Source organism: Muntiacus reevesi, chromosome 14 (genome assembly GCF_963930625.1).
Source record: "Muntiacus reevesi chromosome 14, mMunRee1.1, whole genome shotgun sequence".
Lineage (NCBI taxonomy): Eukaryota > Metazoa > Chordata > Mammalia > Artiodactyla > Cervidae > Muntiacus > Muntiacus reevesi.
Window position 1 is genome coordinate 14,867,638 of NC_089262.1, and position 23,751 is coordinate 14,891,388.

Sequence of the window (23,751 nt, forward strand, 5' to 3'; positions counted from 1 at the left end):
CCTCAAGCCTCTCTCCCTGTTCAGATAAACAGCGGGTGTGCCAGGCCTGGGCGCCAGGAGTAGGTAAAGAACTTCTAATCCTTGGTGGTTATGCCTGTTCTGCTCTGCTGTGAAACTGTGCTGTCAAGGCAGAAAGAAGGAGGTCAGAAGAAAAAGAAATGAGAAGTCTTTCGGCCACTGCCAGCTCTCGAGCCACGTCAGATCCACGTCTTTCCAACCTGTCTTACTTTGCTCATATTTTAAACCATTTCCTACATGGGTCACCAAGCTAATTACAGTTGTTATACTTGGGAATGACAGAGCGGACAACATAAGACCAAGGACTTGATGGCCGATTGAAGACTCCCAGGTTGGGAGCTGCTTTCATGTTTAAGTATATACTTTTCTGGTTTAGTTCTTTCTGAAACCCACAGTCCATAAATACAAGTCAAGAGGGAATAAAACTGCTGGCTTGACCATCCCTTTCGATGCTGGGGGCTGCCCATCGACCAGCTGGCAATAGGGTCACACGACACCAACTGCTGACCATGTATGACACGGGCAGTAAGCTCAGAGGTTGTTAGAAATGCTTTGTGAGAAGCCTCTGCTGAGCAAAGCGTAGTTCGATAGGAATAGAAAGCATATTTGGGATATTGAGGTTGCTACCTTAAATAAAACAAGCCAGGAACAAAAAAGGACAAAAAATATATGATTGTGCTCACAGAAGTACCAAAAAGAATTAAAATCATAGAGATAGAAAATAGAAAGGTGGTTACCAAGGACTGGGGGAATTAAGCCTTTGCTGGATACACTGTCTGAGTAAATTATTGCAAAATGGAAAAGTTCAAGAGACCTACCGCCCAACAACGGGAATGCACTTCACAACTACTGAACCGTACACTTCAACATGGTTAAAATGCGAGTTTTAACATTATGTGCTTTGCATCACAATTTTTTAAGAGGAAACAGGGGGGAAAAATAAAGTATCTTTGGGATTAAAAGTAAGCCAGAAAAAAAAAAGAATTCCATTAAGCTCTGTAAGGCCAGATACACTGTTTAAATTTTATTTTGCCTTTTTTACATCATCTTGAGAAGGATGAAAGGAGCTGAATTCTCATCTGGGAAAAGGGAGAAGGCAAGACACAAAAATGCTGGCCAGGTCACTTGGTCCTTAGTTTCTAGATCACATTACCCTACCTGAGAACCTGATGAGAAAGAGCCCAGACTGGGCAGCAGTGACTGTAAGACAGGGGGTCTCTTCGGGCCCCGCTCCCTGCACCCACCTCTACTGCAGATCACAGCTGCATCTTCACCACCAGATAAATCCTGAAGAGCATTCAAGATGCTCAGATGAAAAAGGAACTCAGAAACTGCAAAACAGCCCAGAAACATCACTGCTTATCAAGCCCAGAAATGAGGCGTGTACTACCAAGAGGCCCATCTCTGCTCAAGGTCTCGATAACCAAGGAGCCCGTCAGTCGCACACTACACAAACACTGACCTTGAAGCGTCTGTTCTCAAAGCAACTCCCGAGCAAAATTCAGAAACAATGAATGTTAAATACTGGCGCACAGCCTCCTTTCGTTTCTTTATGTCTTTAAATTTTAATGTGCCTCTGAAGGAGGGACCCACTTGTATAACATTAAATTTGGTTTCCTTCGGGATTAACAGATACAAACTACTATATATAAATTAATAAACAATAAGCACATGGAACTGTATTCAATACCTGCTAATAATCTATAAGGGAAAAGAATCTGAAATATATATATACATATTTACATATAACTGAATCACTTTGCTGTATGCCTGAAACTAACACAACATTGTAGATTAAGTATGTATATATCTGTATATGTGCTCAGTCATTCAGTCATGTCTGATTCTTTATGACCCCATGGACTGTAGCCCACCAGGCTCCTCTGTCCGTGGGATTTCCCAGGCAAGAAAACTGGAACGACTTGCCATTTCCAACTCCAGGGGATCTTCCCGACCCAGGGATCAAACTCGAACCTCTTGTGTCTCCTACACCGGTAGGCCCATTCTTCACCGCTGAACCACCTGGAGTTCAATTTTTTAAAAAATTGTAAATTGGTTTCCTTGTAAAATGGAGAAGCTAGGCTCCTTTTCAATTGTCCAGATATAATCAATGGGCCAGTGTGTAGATTCAAGTATTGGTTCTCAGTCATTTTCACTTGTTTTACACTGAAGAGTGGGAACCTCGGAGCAGAGGTCCCTACAGACATAGGGGCTTCTTCAGTAGCTTCACAAGGTGGATAAGGAGGCTCAGGATACATGGTTTGCTCCATCCTGTCTTTAGAGGGACCAGGTCACCGCTACAGACTCACTGGCAGACCACTATTCCCAACACTAGGCAAGTTTACAAACTTTAAGGGAAGGTCGCCATGAAACTAATCACCACCCTATACGTCTGCTTCGTCCTGATCCCCAGGAGGGAAGCCAGCCACGTGCAGTGTTCTTCTGTCACGTCCTGGCTGGAACACTTGGCTTTCCATTTGGGAGAATTTTTTAACTGCGTCTCTCACATACTCAAGGTGTGCATTACACATTCCTTTTGGGATTCGGTTTCATCACTGAGAAAAGATGCCTAGGGCATGAGGGGCGGGGGATGAACACACGTGCCCTTACTCAGGGCCCCCAGAGGAAGCAAACACGGCTGGTGCGAAGCTGCAGGCTCTCTGCTCACCTGACCATAGTCCGTCTGGAAGACCACAACGCCCTCCGCGCAGGAATTTACGGTACTGGGGAAATGCTGGCCATTTTCCCTCAGCCAGACCCGTGTTCCCTGTAAATAAAACAAAGAGCGTATAACTATGAGTTGAAACTGCATTTTGTGGCAAAACACCACCCATAAAATTACTATACTTAACTAAATTCCTTTAAAAAAAGTCAGTTTTTGAAAAGCAAATGTCTTTCTCAAATAAGCAAGGAATGAATCTTCAAAGAAAGCATCACCCACAGCCCTCTGTGTTAGCTGAGCAGTCATGTCCGACTCTTTGTGACCCTATGGGCTGCAGCCCTCCAGGCTCCTCCGTCCATGGAACTTTCCAGGCAAGGATACTGGAGTGGGTTGCCATTTCCTTCTCCGGGGGATCTTCCCGACCCAAGGACTGAACCCGGGTCTCCTGCGTTGCCAGTGGATTCTTTACCACCTGAGCCAGCAGGGAAGCCCACATATACCCACAGCCTTACATATGTACAAGAGTGACTGAGAGCCCCACTAGACAGAGGAAGAAAAGAAAGGACAGAGAAAACCGTGCTAAAATGCAACTGATTTCTGTGGATTATCTCATTTCATTCACACATGCCCTTTGAGGTCATTTATCATCCCATTGTACAGATGGAGAAGTGGAGATCCAGAAGTAGCTTGCCCAGCATCTCACGTGAAGAAACTGCAAGCTTAATCAGGTCACCACACTGCTTCACCTCAAGTTGAGAACTCTACGGGACGTTCAGGCTCCAACTTCCCAGGTCCAAGCCCCATGCGTGCACTTCCCCACTTGGAAGGCACTGACTTCCTCCTTGTACAAAATCCACTGACCTCTCCATGAGAGGGATTACGTTTTAGTAAGTATTACACCCCAGTCCCACTGGTACGAATCTTGGCAGGATTCCACCAGATAACAAATGCACCCCAAAATTTGGATTTACAGCCCAACAAATAGCAACTTCCAGATCCTACTGTTTTAACCTAGGGCAAAATGTTTTGGCATCGATTTTATTTCTCTTTTTTACTTCCCCACTGGCTAAATGAAATGGCAATCAAAATACCTAGCTTTCCAATGCTGAATTTCCTCTTTCTTTGATTTCCCAACATGAAAACCGTTTGTTTTCAAGGACGAGTGATAAAAATGTTTGCAGAGATTACTGGGTGTTCACTGGTCATTCAAATTATAAACAGTTACCTTTATGGCAATTCTTATACATGGTGATGGGAATGTAAATTGGTGCAGCCACTATGCAAACAGTATGAAGTTTCCTTAAAAAACTAAAGTGGAACTACCACATAATCCAGTAATTCCACTCCTGAGTATATATCCAGAAAGGAAAAAATCAGTTCCAAAAGATACATGACCTCAATGTTCATAGCAGCACTTTTACAATAGCCAAGACAGGAAAGCAACCCAAGTGCCCATCAGACAACTGGATAAAGAAGATGTGATGTACAGATACGTGAAAATTGCTTAGTCATAAAAAATAATGAAATACTGTCATTTGCAGCAACGTCGATGGACCTAGGTAACTTATGTTTAGTGAAATAAGTCAGAGACAGACAAATACTGTATGATATCACTTATATATGGAGTCTAAGAAAAGAATACAAACAAACGTATATGCAAAATAGAAACAGACTCAAACGCATGGAAAACAGCCTAGTGATTACCAATGGGAAAAAGGAGGGAAGGGGGATGTAGTAGGGGTGTGGGATTAACAAATATGAATTACTATATATAAAATAGATAAGCAAAAAGGATATACCATATAGCATAGAGAATTATACCCATATCATGCATTATACCCATTAACCCACAATGGCACATAATCTGCAAAAATATTGTACTACTACGCTGTACACTGAAACTAATACAATAATCTACATCAACTATACTTCAAATAAAAAATATTTAATTTAAAAAAAGAATTACTCTTATGACTTAATGTATACCCAACGTGCTGGAATCACTTTAGTATCTCATATTATTTCTATTCTGTTCAATTTCATCAACTACAACAAAAATGAAACAGTGGAAACACACCAAAATTATCACCTGATATATAAACAGCTCTTAAAGCTTTTTTTTTTTAGAACTTTCAACCTCATTTCATTGATCTGCTTATTAATTTGCTTTAATTTGAAGTGTTAAATGAAATATTCAAATGTATTGGTTATTATACATTTAACTTCTAATGTAAGGGACTAATACTGATCTCAACACAGGGAGATGGAAGGGGATAAACAATGTCCAAGTAAACTAAGTATACTCAGCACTTTATGCTACTTTAAATTATGTGATTACTCACATAAACAGTAGCTTCCAGTAATGGAGTGCCCATGAGGTGTCCCAGTTGTGTGCTAAGAGCCTCAATAACACTGATACTAACTTAACCTTTGGTAAGACAGGAATCCTTGCCCTGAAACTCAAGGTCAGAGCTTAGGTCCTTATCTAATGTCAAACAGCTAGTGACCAAATCAGGTCTCAAACCTTTCCAATTCTTTTTTCTATGCTCTTTCCACACCCCACACTATGTGTCTCCTTAAAGTAATTCACAAATAAATAAGACACACTAGTAGGTCAGTCAACAACTAAAACATATGAGTACACAAAGGTCACTTTAAGCATCCAGTGATCACACACAACTCCTACAACAAGGGAAAATTTAAGACATAAAAATCCAACTTGCAAGTTACTCCCTCAGTGCCAATGACAACTGTTTAAAACATACCAGCCAGGATCTAAAACACTTGTTGTTGCCGCTGTGACCTGGGATCCCCACGAAGTCAAGCCTGAGTTTGATGAAAGTATTTAGGACCAGCAGGCTAGACCTCAGGGCTCTGGGAGGAGGGGGACCCAAAGATGGGGCCACCCATCCGTGAGGTTCTCCAAGCATTTCCACCAAGACCAAGGTGACCGGAGTCCCAGGTTGAAACACCACCAGCTCCTATTCCTCTTACTGGTTCTAGAGTTCCCCTAGCATCCCTACTGCCACCCTATACAAGGACCCCCCACAATGGGCAACCCCTTTTCTCTTTAGTGTGGGAGTTCTAAGTTTTAGTTAACTCCCAACTTCAACCTTCCCTCCACGGAGGGGTTGAAATCCTCCATAATGAAGATGGGAAATAGCATCCAAAACGAGTATGAGGGGTTTCTTTACAAATCCTGAAGACCACCTTATATGAAGGACACAGGTCCCACCAACAGGGCCGAGTTCCCATCCCCGCACAGGTCGGTCAGGGAGCTCCGATTCCCACTTCGGCTTGAGACACCAGTAACATCCAGAAAGGACACAAGTGCTGGGCAGTCCTGGTTTATTAGCAAACAGCTGTTTTCCAAGAAGAACACTTACTGCTGGCATCTCTAAGACTGCTCTTTCAAATACCATTTCACACCAAAAGTGCAGTATTTGTAATGGTCTAGATAGAGACTTCCAAGTGTCTTAACTACTTTTTTAGCCTTTTAAAAATTCACATGTCAAGACACTGCAACACTGAAAGCCTTCAAATACCTACATGTAAAGAATCCACCTGCCAAAGCAGGAGACTCGGGAGACTCTGGTCCAATCCCTGGGTTGGGAAGATCCCCTGGAGTAGGAAATGGCAACCCACTCCACTATTCTTGCCTGGAAAATCTCATGGACAGAGGAGCCTGGTAGGCTATAGTTCATGGGATCACAAAGAGTCAGACATGACTGAGCATGCAAACACACACACACACACACTCAAATGGAAACTTTCAAGGTCATAACACAAGAGCTTTTACTCATTAGGTAAAACCATAAAATAATCACAGTGGACCTCCGTCCCAGAATCCTGAGTCCAAAGCTTTCTGTTTGCTATGACTACCACCTGCATTGCTTTGATCAAAAAGGATTTCACGTCTGTTTCCCAAGTCTCAAAATTGTCTATTTATATGAGTTAAGATTCGGTTATGAAACATCACTGAATTAATATAAATTGTCAGCAGGATTAATATAAACCTCCCAACTCCCAGAGGCTGCAAAGTGTGCTGTTTCTTTCACTTGAGTTTTGCTGTGGCTCTTTTCGAACCTTCTCATTTCAAAGTTTTACCAAGCCCTTTGTTGACACAGTCCTGCCTACATGATCAAACACACAATTCAACTTACTTAGTCCAAAGGTCTTTCTCAACAGGTGTGAAGAGCTGCTGATAAACAAGTCTTACAAAATCCAGCCCTGATTTCCAATCCAGAGCCCCCTAACCAGTTTTCCTAAACCCAGAGCAGTGTCTTCCCCAGATAGGAAGGGAAATGCATTCAAAACACCCCCTTTGTTCTCGGGAAAAGTTTAAACAGGCAATTTTCATAGAATCAGACTTGCAAAGTAAAACTGGTGCAATGGATATTTTTCACATAGATTGTTCTGGATGGTTTCTCTCAGCCCTCAAACTTTCTGCTTCCATTCTATTCGAAAAGAACACGTACACCCCGGTCCAGAAAAGAGGCCACCCACAGGCATTTGAAAACGAAGTCACAGACAGACATTTACCAGAACATCCAAGTTTGAGTAGGGAAGAAAAATACGCCCAACCATATGCAAACCATTATATTCTGTCATTGTTAAACCGGCTGATAATTTAATGTACAACACAGGCATATGGAGAAAACTCCTAGCATATGGGGAAAACTCACAACTGGAGTAAAAATATGCCTTTTAAAAGCAGGTGGAACAAGTTCGATCACAAAATACACATTTTATTAAAACTCTGGACGTTTTCATCTTAATCTGAGACAGGTATGTGTTAAATTCAACTTCTAAAAAACTTTTCTGCACACAGTCACCAGTAACAGTTTTACAAGATAAAGCAGTTGTCCAGAAATTCCCATCTCTTTGAACTTGAGGGAAATCTTGTAAGATAAGGAGGCAAGTAATACCATTCCTTTAAAAATTAGGTTCATAGAGATTCCATTTTTCCATTGCAAACGAATGACTTCCTGGCCGTACTAAAAGACTGACCATACCAAGTGTTGGTGACAATGTGGAAAAATTGGTAGTGATATAAAATGGTATATCCACCTTGGAAAACAGTTTGGCAGTTTCTTAAAAATCAGAATATAAGCTTGCCATATGTCCCAACAATTCAACTCCCAGAGATCTACCTACTCAAAGTTTTTCAAAAGCCCTGTAAGCTCATATTCACAGCAGCACTGTTCACAATAGCTGAATTCTAGAAATCACTTGTCGACAGAAGAAAAATGCACAACCTAAAGTTGCAGGTTTGATTTTATTTGGGGACCTTATGGAGGATTACTGCCTGGGCGCCAGCCTCTCAGCTGAGTTAACAGTTCCAAACAAGCAAGGGAGGAGCCAGGATATATTGGAGGTTCTGCTGGGGCGGGTGGGGGGAGAAAAAATGTGGTCCAACACCAAGAGATTACTGCTAACCACAAAACCCAGCATCTCAAGTTAACAATTACAGTGTTTTTCTATGTATGGGAAGATGCAAGAGTCTGGGCCCATTTGATTCCCCAGATACGCATCTTAGCTATCTAGGACCAGGATCCTATTTTTCTCCATCCTGAATCCCCCCAAGCTGCACTGTTGAGGGTGGATACAGTGGCTGATAGTGGGCACCCTCATTTTTTTTTTTTTACGGGAAAGGCAGGCAACATTTTTTTTGTCCACACATTCAAATGTCCATCAACTGGTATAGAAATAAAATGTGATAAATCTATACAAAGAAAGGCTCAGCAATAAAAAGAAAAAACCAAATCACAGAATCACCAACAAGGATGAAACTCAAAAATATTATGCTAAGTAAAAGAAGCTACACTTAAATAAGTATATATCACAGAATTCTATATATATGAAATTTCTGGAAGAAGAAAATTCATAGACGCAGAGACTAGATGAACAGACGCCCAAGGCTAGGTGTCGGGGCAGGGAGACACGCTGACCGTGTGTGGTAGAAGGAACCTGGGTGGGGAGGACAGTGGAATCATTCTAAAACTGAACTGTGCTGATGGCGGCACAACTGTCTAAATGCAACAACTGTCTAAATGCCCTAAACTCCATTCAACTGTAAATCTACAATGGGTGGGTTTTCTTGTATGTGATTATACATGGCCATTTCAAACCATTAAAAAAATTTAAATCCCAGCCTATATACTTCTCAATGGTACATGAATATTCTTAACCATTCCATAATGGGAAAAACCCCATCATGTCTCTATAATTGAGCAATGGTGATGTGAAGAAACACACACACAGGAATAATGACGATGTGTGTGTGAGTGCATGCGTGCGTGCTTAGTCACTTCAGTTGTGTCTGACTCTCAGGGACCCCATGGACCATGGCCTGCCAGGCTCCTCTGTCCATGGGATTCTTCTTCAGCTGTGTTAAAACTCTGAAGACTGATCCGTGTTGGGTTCATTAAGTCCCCACTCTCTATTAACATAGACCAGGAGGGGCTCAAAGATACAAGGCTACCAGGAGACGTGTCCAAGCACATCTGCTGATAACACTCTGTTACAGAACATGTTGTTCTTGTTTAGTCACTAAGTCGTGTCTGACTCTCTTGTGACCCCCTGGACTGTAGCCCACCAGGCTCCTCTGTTCATGGGATTTCCCAGGTAAGAATATTGGAGCGGAGTGCCATTTCCTTCTCCAGGGGATCTTCCTGACCCAGGGCTCCAACCCGTATCTCCTGTATTGGCAGACGGATTCTTTACCACTGAGCAACCAGGGAAGCCAGTGGTAGAGAGTATCTCTGTTGCAATTATCAGCCTCCCTCCCTGGAAGATAATCACAAATTCCCAGTCAGCTGTGTGTGACTTGCAGTAACTTCTTGGGCAAGCAGCTGTACCTGCCACTTTCCTGCTAACATGGAAACACAACATAGCTTTGCAGAGCCTGAAGTACTTAACCTTCTGGCCCTTCTGCACAAAAAGTTGACTGACCCCCATTTAAGAAGCTAAAAATCACTATCATAGATTTCAACCTGCTGCTGCCCTATTTTAAAAAAAAAAAAAAGTTTTTTCTTTTTAATTACTACGTTTCTTTTCTGATTTCAAGAATGATTTTCTTCCCTGAACTTTGAAAAAATTAAGTTTAAAAATAAGGTAGGAAAACAACCCTAAAAAGGGATAATGATGATGGACTTTAAATACCATACTGTGTGGCATGTTCTAATTACAGATTCACAGAAGAGGACATTCTTTAGTCAAACACACAACTCAGTCTCAGACCCACAACAGGGCACCGCACCTATTTTTCTCCCATAACTGCTTACTTGGCCCATGTTGAGTGCCACGGTTCAGAAGTCCTAACAACCTACACGATAAAGTCACAGTATGTTTCTGAAATGTGACCTGCCTTTCTTTTTTTTAAAAAAAAAAAAAAAGAAAGAAAGTCAAATAACATTGTAATGGATAAATTAATACGGCTATTGTTTAAAAATGTATCTGGAGGAAAGTACTCTATCTTGAGATAGAGGAAATTAACCAATAACGTCTCCCTGCCTACCTACCTACTTAGCTGCACTGGGTCTTAGCTGTAGCATGCGGGATCTTTGATCTTCTAGCTGGGGCATGCAGGATTTTTAGTTACAGCATGTGGGATCTAGTTCTTTAATTAGGGATCGAACCCGGGCCCCCTACACTGGGAGTGTGGAGTCTTAGCCACTGGACCAGGGAAGTACCTAATATGGCTATTTAAATCTGCAGTATTTTCAACAGCCAAAAGAAAGTTCTCCTTTTTAGCCTGCAATGACATAGTCAATAAGTAACCTGGATTTGAAGATGTCTAATGTAACAAGTGGTAATGAATCCGCCCACCTGATGCAGGAGTTGGGGATTCGATCCCTGAGTCAGGAAGATCCCCTGGAGAAGGACATGGCAACCCACTCCAGTATTCCTGCCTGGGAAATGCCACGGACAGAGCAGCCTGGCAGGCTACCCCGAAGGGTCACAGGAACCAGGCACAACTTAGCGACTAAACACCAACAAATGTGGCAGGCTGGGACATGAGGGATCCTTGTTCTTGAAGACACTGAATTCCAGAAAGGAGATGTGGGTAATATATTATAGTACAAGAATTCAAACAGCATTTTTAAAACTGAAATGTAATTGACATGTAACACAGTAGTTCCAGGTGTACAACATAATGATTTTAGTATCTACGGAGAAGTGATCAAGACAATAAATCTAGATAACATCCATTACCACACATGGTTAATATTTTTTTCTTATGACAACTTTTAAGATCTACTCTCTTAGCAACTTTCAAATAACCATACGGAATGATCAAGCATAGCCACCATGCTGTCCATGAGATCCACAGGGCTTATATTACAACTGTAAGTCTGTAGCATTTGAAGCTCTTCATCCAATTCCTCCACCCCTCCCTCTGGCAACCACTCATCTGTTCTCCAAACGAGTTCAGGGGTGTGGTTCTGACTGGGAGGGTCCACATATAAGTGAGATCTCTCCTCGTGTATAGTCATTTTTGTTGTTGAAGTAGGAATACCTTTTCATCAACTGCACAGATATTTTTTTTCTAATCCTCATTACTCAAATCTGTCTCCAGGACACATGGTGTTTATAACATATAAAGTTCTAACACGGGCTCCTCCTCCTCATCAGTATTGACATTTTGGGTGAGGGAATTACTTGTTGTGGGGGAGGGGACTGTCCTAGTTGAGAATCACTGGTCTAGAGTGAATGGAAAGTTCGAGAGCCACAGCCAAAGGAAAGGAGCTTTCAAACCCCATTAACCGAAAGCAGACTCCACTGTCTCAATTCTAGGAATTTCCACAACCTCCTAAAGTCTGATGAGCCCAGACATGACCTACCTGGGGCAGATCTAATTTCCGGTGACCTTGGCCGGGTTCTCACAGAAGGAAGGGGCTGGGTGCGGGGAGGGAGTGCTGCAGAATGGGATTCAGAACATCTGACGGACAGAAGGAGCGAGGTCTCCGAGGCAGCAGGCTGGACGGCGGTACGAGGGGGCCTCTCTCCTCTTCCTCCTTTCCGTCCACTCTGCCGTTTTGGGTTTTTTTTAATAGGTACTTTTCATGTTTCCTGGGGAAGGGAATGGCAGCCCACTCCAGTATTCTTGCCTGGAGAATCCCATGGATGGAGGAACCTGGCGGGCTTCAGTCCATGGGGTCACAAAGAGTCAGACACAACTGTGTGACTAACAGACTTTCATGTTTAGAACTAACAACGTTTGCATGCAGACAATCAGAACTCGCACAGACAGAAACCCACTCAAAACCTGTGCTCTTTCCCCTCGGGGGAGATTCCAACCTCCAGGGCTTGCAAACCTCAGTGCAAAACTTGTCAGCAGGTCTGGAAACGGTGCAAGTGAGAAGGAAATACAGCATCATCACATGTTGAAAGTGAGTATGAAAAATGCAGTGTGAAAAAGAGCGGCGGGGACAAAAGGGGCCCTGCTGGCCGCGGACGGACCCAGGAGGCTCAGAAATGAAAGGAGAGGGGGCGACCCAAGACATCTTCCCTGCAGAGACAGCTGCACCTCGGGCGGGACCCGGGAAAAGTGAAGCAGCTTCGCGGCCACTGACCCCAGCGTCCCAGCCGCCGGGGGTGGTCTGCGGGTCCACCCGCCACGCAGCAGGCAGGGCAGAGCGTGGGGCCACCGGGGTGAGTGGTCCCCGGACTCACTTCCTGCACGTTGACGGCAGGGCTTCAGACCTGAGGCTGGCACCCCCTTCTGCACCACCGCATCGGAGTCCGAAAAGCCCACAGCTGCTTAGCTCCCAGTGGAACCCGTGCGGTTTCGGGCTCAGTTCTCAAAGGATGCAGAATTCAGCTAGCGCGGGATCCTCAACCGCTGAGGACGAAAAAGGAATATGTTGTGAGCATATCGCCCGGGATGTCAGAAACACGTGGTATGAAGATGCCCAGTGTGTCCCATGTCACCGGGGCTGTGGAGCAGCAGTGGTATTTGTTTTCTATAATAAGCAACGCCAAGGACAACTGTTTTACACCCCTCAGAGCTGAGGCCACCACTAAATTCCAGGGAAAAATGTGTTGCTGACACTTGTTCAGGACTCACAGACACAACCCCTCCCATACAACCACCCCCAAAGGCTGCGTGACAAGCGTTGCGTAACTCCCCAGAAGCCCTTGAAGGCACTGCTCTTTTAATAAGGAATGTATTCCAGCTATCTGTAGCTGAAATGTGTTTGTGGCTATCAGCTATGTCATCGTCATCATCATAAACATTTCTTGGAAATATGAGCCTCAGTATCATTTACAGCACTAGTCCCACAGCAAGACATGTCATGTCGCCAACACCTGACCATAAACACATCTAAAACACAGTACAGTTGTAAAATGAGGCTGCCTACATTCAACACCATAAAGGCCACCATCTGTCCCATGCCTCGTCACAGTTCCCAGTGAGAAGGGTCACGTGGCATCCACATTGTTTCCCGTTGTCCGCCCACAAGGACAAAGAGCCACTGCTTTCATGGGGACAATGACATGTAAAGTACATGAGCCGTAGGAGGTAGAAAGGGAGGAAAAAAGAAAACCGTAAAAGACTTTGGCAACAATAAACTAATCTTCACTCAATGTTCCTCTGGTAAAGATGCAAAGACTCATCGGTGTCCCTCACCCATAATCAAAACCAAAGCAAACTATGCTAAATGGCAGGACACCTGACTTATGAAATTGTAATTCTTTTGTTGTTGTTCAGTCACTATGCTATGTCCAGCTCTTTGCAACTCCACGGGCTGCAGCACCCCATGCTTCCTTGTCCTTCACCATCTCCCAGAGCTTGCTCAAGTTCATGTCCATTCAGTCAGTGATGCCATCCAACCATCTCATCCTCTGTCATCCCCTTCTCCCCCTGCCTTCAATCTTTCTGAGCATCAGGGTCTTTTCCAATGAATCGACTCTTTGCATCAGGTGGCCAAAGGATTGAAGCTTTCGCTTCGGCATCCGTCTTTCCAATGAATACTCAGGGTTGGTTTCTTTAATGCGTTTATTCCCAACTCTGGGCTTCCAACTTGCCGACTGATTCCATCCTGGTTTTATATTTTGATTTTCCCTACCTTCTTCTCAACTCCTCCTAACAACTTTTCACTTACTCTTCTGAACTACAGTGACTAGCAGTAATCCCAGAAACAGTAACACTGAAAGAAATGAATCATCTCCAAGTTGCTGAGACACTCTCAGACAGTGTAGAAATGTGACAATCCACGGACCAAAAAACAAATTATTCTGTCTAGTAGCTAACCAATCATCACACAGCCAACACATGTGTCTAAAAGAAAACAGAAAATGAACCCAAAGAATCAGCCAACATGTTTAAAATTCATTCAATCTGTATGTCACTCCACCCATAAACCCATCTATCCATCAATCCAGCCACCTTTCCACAAGTCCATTCTTCCTACCAGCATCTTTTGCACCCCCTCGTATGTACCAGGCACTCTGAAAGATTCAGCAGTCTGTAAGTACCCTACATATAAACAAGTTCAGTTCCAAGAGCACGTCTGTAAGTCCAATTTGTTCATAAATCCAACAAAATTAGCCCAGGTACTCAACTACAATTAGCCATATAGTACTGTAATAGATTTATAATACCTTTTATGCAAATAATACATAAAAAAAGATGCAAAAAAATGAGACATTTTTAATCTTACAGTACAGTACCTTGACAAGTTCTATAGTATAATAGCTGGCATTCGGGGGCTGGCATTGAGGGAACAGGCAAGAAGAGTTATTGACTAGAGGAGGGAGAAGCAGTGGGAGACGGTAGAGCTGAAGGATCGTCAGCAACAGAAGACAGAGGACCAGCTGCAACTGTCCGGATGCTGATGGAACAACATCAGACAACTCATGACTGATGTTGATGGAACGCATGCTCACATCTTGGAAAAGTTTGGAACTTGAAGCTGCGTACATAGAGGACTTCTTATATATAAGATCATTCCTGCTCTAAAACACTTACAATATATTGGAGGTAAAACTATGCCTATTCTAATACCCTCTACCTAGAGTCTTTCTTCTGAAGCAAGGAATTATGTAACAGGAGGAGCCGAAGAATAAGAAAGAGAAGTAGGTAGCTGGGAGAAGGCCAAGCAGACTTTATAAAATGAGCACAACTGTTCTAAGAACTCATAAAAAATTGAGGGAAATCCTCTCTCAGGGACACAAAACAACTGGCTTCAGAACTGCATTCCATTCTTCCTTGTAGTGGAAACAGTAGGAGATACAGAACAGGAGGAACAATAAAAGACCATCACAAGACATTTCACTCCTCATGGAACATAACACCAGATGTCCTTTACCTCTCAGTTCCTGGAGTTTTGTCCTCTCCTATTCTTGACAAGAATAATTTTCTTTAAAAAAAAAAAAAAAAAAAACCACCAACAAAAACTGGTTAAGATAATCTTGACGAAATCCTGGCTGTGTTCTGGCTACCATCTGTTTTTAGAAAAAACAGACAAACGTACTCAAAATAGGAGTTTGTCGTTACTTCATAAAAACGAAAGACCCAAGAACCCAGTAGGAAGTAAATAAACTTAAAACACCTATTTCTCATTTCAGCTGCATACATACTCATTAATTCCTTCACAGAATTTTATTGAAGTTCAAGAACATTTCATCTTTTTCATAAAATCCTACTTCCTGAATTAAGAGTTGCTTAAGAGATCTTCTAGCACCTTCAAAGAGACAGACAACATGAAAAAGGTAGAATGCACAAACCCTGCTGGGGAGAATGTAAAATAGTGCAGCTGCCATGGGAAACGGTCTGGCTGATCCTCAAAAGGTTAAACATGGTTACTATATGACCTGGGGATTTCACTCCCAGCTATACATCCACGGGAAATGCAAACATATGGCCACACAAAAACCTGCACATAAACGTTCCCAGCAGCATTACTCCCAAGAGCCCAAATGGGGAAACAAGCAGACTGAAGGACAGATTCTTTCAAAATGTACTCAGAGAAGGGAGTATTATTCAGTGATTAAAAAAGGATGAAGAACTGATACATACTACAACATGGATGAGCCTTGAAAACATTACTCTAAGTCAAAGCTCTGGTTTTTCCATTAGTACGTACAGATGTGAGAGTTGAACCATAAAGTAAGCTGAGTGCCAAAGAAGTGATGCCTTTGAATTGTGGTGTTGGAGAAGACTCTTGAGAGTCCCTTGGACTGCAAGGAGATCCAACCAGCCCATCCTAAAGGAGATCAGTCCTGACTATTCATTGGAAGGACTGATGCTGAAGCTGAAACTCCAGTACTTTGGCCACCTGATGCAAAGAAGTGACTCACTGGAAAAGACCCTGAGGCTGGAAAAGATTAAAGGCGGGGAGGAGAAGGGGACAACAGAGGATGAAATGGTTGGATGGCATCACCGACTCGGTGGACACGAGTTTGAGCAGACTTCAGGAATTGGTGATGGACAGGGAAGCCTGGCGTGCTGCAGTCCATGGGGTCACAGAGTCGGACACAACTGAGCGACTGAACTGAAGTCAAAGCATCCAGTCTCCAAGGACCACATATTGTTTGATTCCATGTATATGAAATATCCAGAAGGAAAAGCCACAGAGACAGAAAGTAGATTGCTGGCTGACTAGGGCAGGTGTAGACAGTGACTGGAAACAGGGGGTGACTGCCAAGAGGTGTGGGGTTCCCTTTGAGTGATGAAGACATTCTAGAGTTAGAGGCTGGTGATGGCTACACAACTATTAGAATATATTAGTAAGAATCTGCTTGCAATGCAGGAGACATGGGTTCGACCCCTGGGTCGTGAAGATCCCCTGGAGAAGGGAATGGCTGCCCACTCCAGTCTTCTTGCCTGGAGAATCCCATGGATAGAGGAGCCTGGTGGGCTATGGTCGACGGGGTTGCAAAGAGTTGGACACAACTGAGCGATTAACATGCAAATATTCATTCTAGTACTATATTTAGTGAATATACTAAAAACCACTGAACTGAATACTTTAAAAGGCTCACCTCTATATGTGAATTGTCTCAGATATACAAGACAAGAGGGGGAGAGAGAGAAACAGCTGCAAGAAAAGCAGGCTTATACCCTCATTCATCCCTGGATCCAGTTATTCCAAAAGCCATCTTCACCTCTGGCCTCTCTCACAGCATAGGCCAAGCAAGCCCTCTTTCCAGTTTACACTGGTTTGGACTGAGTCACCATCATTTACAGGCAAGGGAATATCAGCTATTACTTTTGCAGCAGACAAAGGTCATGACTTTAAGAAGCCATCTAGAGAGCAATGCACTCCGTCCTGTCAACAACCACAAGTTTATATGTTTTCCCTAGATCATCAAAACAAGAGTTATTTCAGTGCTTTCACCATGTGACATGTGTTACACTAGAACTTTTATCAGCTGTATGATAGGAGGTGGGCTTCCCTAGTAGCTCAGTTGGTAAAGGATTGGTCTGCCATGCAGAAGACCCAGGTTTGATCCCTGGGTTGGGAAGATCCCATGGAGAAGGAAATAGCAACCCACTCCAGTATTCTTGCCTGGAGAATCCCACGGACAGAGGAGCCTGGCAGGCTACAGTCCATAGGGTCACAAGAGTTGGACATGACTTAGCAACTAAACCACCACCACCATGAAAGGAGGTAAGAATGAGTTTGCTTCACCGGCCACTGAATTCCAAGCACCTGGAGCAGGTGAGAGGTGAGTGTTCACTCATTCAACCCCAAATCCTAGCTCAGCAGCTGCTCACACATCAGGGAACACACAGTAGCGCCTGCAGGAATGGTGCTGCTCACAGACAGACGGAGGGCCACTCAAGACGTCAGTAAGAGGCCGCAGAAACCGCACCGAACACTCCCCTGGAAGGTGTGGACTCCAATCCAGCCCTACTACATGTAGCTCAGAACCGCCGCTGTTAATTACTCGAGACTACTCCACACTAAACAAGGAGTCATTCAATTTGTCTACTGTAAGAGAAGGTCACACGAGATGGCTTGCCAAAGTGCTCCAAAGCCACAGGGCCCCCGACACAACGTGGCAGCGTCTATATTTGGGGTCTTGCTGCCAGCACCTCCCACGTCACACCCAGGACAGCTTTTAGCATTCGTATGGCTTTCATTTCGCTTTCCTCTAAACACCATGCTACAGAACCTAAGAACACACAGGCCTCATTTAACTAACCACGGGAACTAATCTCTCCTCCCAACCACCAAAACTACAGCTTTGGCTGCGTTCCGGCCGCAAAGCACTTAAAAATAACTTACAGACACACTACACCCATCGGGAAGGTGACCAGAGGGTACCGGGGAGGATGGAAACAGGTTAAATGAACCAAGTGCCTGTGTGTGTTCCACTTGAGATCTACCAAGACTTTACCTAAATCAAATGATTTCTCTCCTGTGACAAAATTCAGTCCATCTCTTCTGGGGTTCCAGAGAGGTCTGGGTAGAGAGTGACATTTTCTTTAAGAGGCAGGCTATGTGCCAGTCCCGTGGCAACGCCAGGTTATGTCTCCAGCACTAACTCGGGCTGAGATCTGAGATTCTTCTCCAAGGATACAGACCTCTGTGTCTGAGGATGAGTGTAAGACACAGAGGAAAACATACAGGCGTCGGGTGTAGAAGAAGCCAGCGAGGCCGCAGATGCACTGGGCTTTGTGGTGATGGTTCTGCCGCTTAAGTCAACCTTTTCTTTTTGAATAGTTTTGGATTTTATAGAGAGGGTGCAACGCTAATACAGATGGTCTGCACATATTTATTCAGGCAGGTTCCCCAAACTGCTGACACCTTACATTCATCACAGCGAAGGAGCCAACACAGGTGCGTGACCATGAACGCAATCCAATCTTCTTGTGGATTTCACACCAGGGTTTCCCTAATGTTTTTCTCCCATCCCAGGATCCTATCCAACACACTCTACCGACTTGTCATGCCTCCTTAGGGCTTTTCTGCTCTATGACAGTGTTTAAAGGCCTGGACAGTTGTGAGGAGTACAGGTCAGGGGTTCTGTAGAATGGTCCCTCCAAGCGGCCACTGTCTTAGGTTTTTTCCTCCAGGTTAGATGTGAGTGTCGTGGTCTCCAATGATGGTTCAAATCCAGCGGTCCAACTGCCTGAATGGGAATCCTGACTTCACTGTCTCTTAGCCTCTGAGACAAATTAACCTTTCACAGCCCTAGCTTTCCTCATCTACAGAAAGGCAGAAATAAACCCTCCCTCACTCCAGGGCACTGTGGGGCTAACTCTGAGAAGGAAGGAGGTGGATAATCAGGACTTCTCCACTGAAAGCCTAAGTGGCCACCGACAGTTTAAACAAAGATGCCGGGCCAGAGACACAGGACGAAGACTTGTAACAGACAGACCTGGCTTCCAGAAACCTGAATCCAGTGAAGTTTATGTGGATCATTTAAAGTTGATGCCATAGGACTAATCTGGGCACACGTACCGAGTACCCGCATGTGGGGGTGTTGGCAAAGGAAGCAGGCCTCATAGGAACAGGGTTCTGAGAGCGAACAGGACAGACTCCACGGGCCAGAGGGAGGCACAAGGTGAAAGGTCCAATTTTCTGCAAATTAGCCAAGGACAGTGTAGACGCAGACACACTGTCAACTGGCTTACCTGCTCTACTGAATCAGCTCATGTACTATGAACGGGCTTCCCTGGCGGCACTAGTGGTAATGAACCCGCCTGCCAATGCGGGAGGGCACAGCTTCCATGGGTTGGGAAGATCCCCTGCAGGAGCAAGTGGCTACCCTCTCCTTTGTTCTTGCCAGGAGAACCTCATGGGCAGGGGAGCCTGGTGGGCTACAGTCCATGGGGTTGCAAAGTCAGCCACGGCTGAGCACAAGAGCAAAAACTCCAAACACTCCACACGTGCAACAAGGAAGGTATTCGCCTTCCTCTAGCCTAAGAAAGAGAAGTCTCAAATTCTAATCAACCAAGCTCGAGGAACCACTGAAGTCTCCCCAGTTACCCATAAAATGAGGCCAAATTACATTGTTCTCCAATGCAACAGACTTTTTTTTTTTTTTTACAACTATGTTTGTTAAAAAATACACAGAAAACCCCAGCAGCCCAGTCTTTGAGATATTAACGTCTAATTCCACCTGAATCCATAAGACTCAGTCACTCATAGTTTGGAAACTCTCAAGCTCTTGTTGAGTAGGATCAACGGGTAGGCTGAAGCAGGGGCCAGGGGCTGTAGTAAGACCCCACGGGGGTGGATAAGAATAAGCCAAGCCCAGAGGCAAGGGGGTGGGGTGAAGTCTGGGGCCTGCAGACAAGGAGGCCCCAGGGCCCATGGGGGCAGGTAACACAAAGACCTGGGTCCTGACATTCAGGGAAGTTCCTCTGGGCTCCTCAGCAGCCTCTCCCCGACCTCTGAATGCCAGGCCCCACCCAGACCAAAGTGGCCGTGGTCCACGGGAAGGCCCTCAGCTTCCCTTTGCATTCCTAGGGAACCTCTCATGAGCTGCCGGCCAGTGGTGGGAACAGGCTCAGTCCCGCAAAGAGTCACTTCCCCAGCCATGGGCCAGAGGAAATTTCCTAGGAGGGGAGTCTTCCCTCCCATGCCCCCCAACTCCATCCTTACCAAACCACTCCAGCCAGCCATAGCCGAAGCCAAGCCCTGGGGACGGAGACACAGACACACACACACACACCCTGGGGACGGAGACACAGACAGACAGACAGACAGACACACACACACCCTGGGGACGGAGACACAGACACAGACACACACACACACATACACCCTGGGGACGGAGACACAGACACACACACCCTGGGGACGGAGACACAGACAGACACACACACACACACACACACACACACACACCCTGGGGACGGAGACACAGACACACACACAGACACAGACACACACACACACCCTGGGGACGGAGACACAGACACAGACACACACACAGAAACACACACAGACACAGACACACACAGACACACACACACACACACACAGTCAACAGCTGAATTCATTACTGGGAGCAAGACACTCAGACGCCAGCCCCAGCAAACCCCCCATCAGCCACCGCGGGACGAACAGTCTAGAAGGAGGCTCTGGTCTCTGACTCCACAGAAGATCCCAATCCCCGTGGAGCTCGGAAACCCCTGCAGCACCCAGGGACCAGCTCCAGACGGGCGGAGGTACAATGGTGGGGAGACCCCAGCTCAGGGACCAGGCCTTTCAGGGGGACCCGAAAAAACCACAGCTCCTTCCTCCCCTCCATCCACAAACTCACCAATTCAGAGATTCTCACACCTCCTTTGACTCCCAGGAAATGCCTGATGCCCTTTCTGCTGCTTACTCCAGCAAACTCCAGCTTAAACTATTGCGGCGGCCAAAAAGTTCCTTCCTTTTTTTCCATAACATCTTATGGAAACCACTAAATCTGAACAGCTGCCCCAAGAGAGGAAAGCATTAGATTCAAGTAAAACCATGAAGGAAGGAGGGCAGTGAGAAGGAAGGAGGGCAGTGAGGGAATAAAGAAAAAGAAAAGGAAGTGGAAGGGAAAGGAAGTCAGTTAACGATAAACCGTCTGCCCCCCCAAGCAGAATGCATTGCTCCCACATAATTCACTACACATGTGAATGACATCTCCACCGTTCTTATTTACTCCAGTACTTAATGCTCACTGCAATACAAGTGTTTGTGTTGAAATTATTTAGCTGAAAGTCATTTCCGAACATGTTATTCGAAAATCAATTTAGACGTTCCTACAAAACTATGCCTATAACAAAGGTGGCTTGCTAAACATTACCTAAAAATGTACCCTTCATAACTGAATGTCCTTTATAAGCATTATTTAGGGACTACAGTATCATCAGCATTGCATTGGCCTGCCAATAAAACACCATAATATCCAACTCCAAGATATACAGGACAGGAGTGAAAGTCGCTCAATCATGTCCCCTTCTTTGAGACCCCATGGACTGCAGCCCACCAGGTTCCCCTGTCCATGGGATTTCCCAGGCAAGAATAGTGGAGTAGGTTGCCATTTCCTTCTCCAGGGGATCTTCCCAATCCAGGGACCAAACCCAGGTCTCCTGCATTGGAGGCAGACTCTTTACCGTCTGAGCCACACCGTTCTAATGCATGAAACCAGCGTGTGTGCATGCTCAGTCACTTCCGTCGTGTCTGACTCTGTGAGACCCTATGGGCTGTAGCCCGCTAGACTCCTCTGTCCATGGGGTTCTCCAGGCAAGAATACCGGAGTGGGTTCCCATGCCCTCCTCCAGGGGATCTTCCCGACCCAGGGGTCGAACCCTTGTCTCTTGCATCTCCTGCATAGCAGATGGATTCTTTATCACTGAGCCACCGGGGAAGCCCTGCATGAAACCGGCATCCCTGGACAAAACCACATAAATCAGTGTTTAATCACAACTCGGCTGTTCCAGCGGCCATGCATCTTCCTTCCAGACTTCCACAGAACACCTAGGTACCGCTCTCTCTTGCCAACACCAGCCAACTCAAAGGCCTCCTATGTCGTACGATACAACCCTCTTTGTTCCCCTACCAAGCGACAATGGTTTGTCAACACACACTGGAAACCCAGAGAGACTGCCACTCATCTCCATGGCCTCAATTCACGGGTGACAGTGATGGGTGTGCCAGGGACATCCCCTCTGGGCTCCAAAATCCAGTCATTCTCCTTCAACTGACTGAAAAGAGCAAAACCTCCTCCCCAAAGAGGTTTGTTTAAAAAACTCAAGAGAATCACAGAACACTAGCAAGGCCAAAGGGTGCCTGGTGGCTAACCCCGAATTCAGCCCGATCAGGGCGACCCACCCAAAGGCCATCAAACATTTGACGAGTATCCCTACAACTCACAGACCTCACTCGTCTCAAGAACTGCTTGGACTCTCTTTGTTCTAAGCAAGCACTGACCTACAAGCATGCGTGTCCTCTCACGGTCATCCATCACAGACCGGCAGATAAACTGAATTCTTCTGCGAAGCGCTGCTTGCAGGCCGAGGAGGCCTGGAGCCCCTGAGCCAAGGCACGGACGAAGCTGTGTTGCTCTCCCTGGAGGTGAGATCAGGAGTCACCATGAACAGCTTCCCGGATCTGGAGAGAACGTTCAGGAGCTCCCTGCTTCCCTGCAGGCTCAGACGATCAAGAATCTGCCTGCCGTGCAGGAGAATGGGGTTCGATCCCTGGGTCAGGAAGATCCCCTGGAGGAGGGCACAGCAACCCACTCCAGTATTCTTGCCTGGACAATCCCAAGGACAGAGGAGCCTGGCGGGCTACAGTCCACGGGGTCAAAAAGAGTCGGACACAACTGAACGACTGACACTTCCCTGCTCCCTGGGGGACAGGTTCCTGGGAACCCTACTTCCTCCTGGGTACTTCTAGCCTACTGCTGCCCAACAGAATTGAAGCAAGCCACACAGAGGGTTGTAAACGTTCTAGCAATCACACTCTGCGGGGCGTGCAGAGAAGGTGAGATTAACTTTAATAATATGTTACTTAACCCCATAGATTCAACTTCAATACACAATCAATATAAAAATGGAGAATTTAATTTCATATTCTTTTGTTCCCCCACCTACAGTAATTCTCAAAGTCTTCTGGGTATTTTATATTCACCGCACATCTCAATTCAGAATAGCCATTTTCCAGTAGCTCACTAGTCACGTGTGACTGCCGGCTACAGCACCGGACCATGAAGTTCCATGAGACACGAGAGATGTAACTTGTGAGCTAAGGCAGTGACGTGTGTACAAAGGCATGAACGCAATGTCTTTTTGTTTTTTTCTTCATTTCAGGGAACATATAAAACTTCCCAGTGACAACCAGCGAAAGTATGTACGAATTACTCACCCTCACCTGCCCCAACCTCACCTACCCGAGTTCAACATTCACCTAGCGGAGAAGAAAAAACAACCTTTTTCTCTAATCTCTGAAATACCAATAAAAGAATGTGATAAATCAGAATTACTCTAAGAATGCAAATTCTACATGCCCAGTATATAAGATGATCAAAACAGCTTGGGGGAACACTCGGTACATACATTGTCCTGTGACATTTTTTTTTTTTCCAACCAAAGAAAGGGAAAAAGCAAAACATAGCTGTTTACT

At 45.1% G+C, this 23,751-nt stretch overlaps 1 protein-coding gene across 1 annotated transcript in view; it reads right to left on the reverse strand.

Annotated features, from left to right (window-relative positions):
- MYO10 (myosin X) overlaps positions 1-23,751 on the reverse strand; it is a 258,106-nt gene that overhangs the window by 200,750 nt on the left and 33,605 nt on the right. The window contains exon 2 of the mRNA XM_065905787.1: positions 2,687-2,785. Coding sequence (XP_065761859.1) covers positions 2,687-2,785 — 99 coding nt within the window. The remainder of the gene's footprint in view (positions 1-2,686; positions 2,786-23,751) is intronic.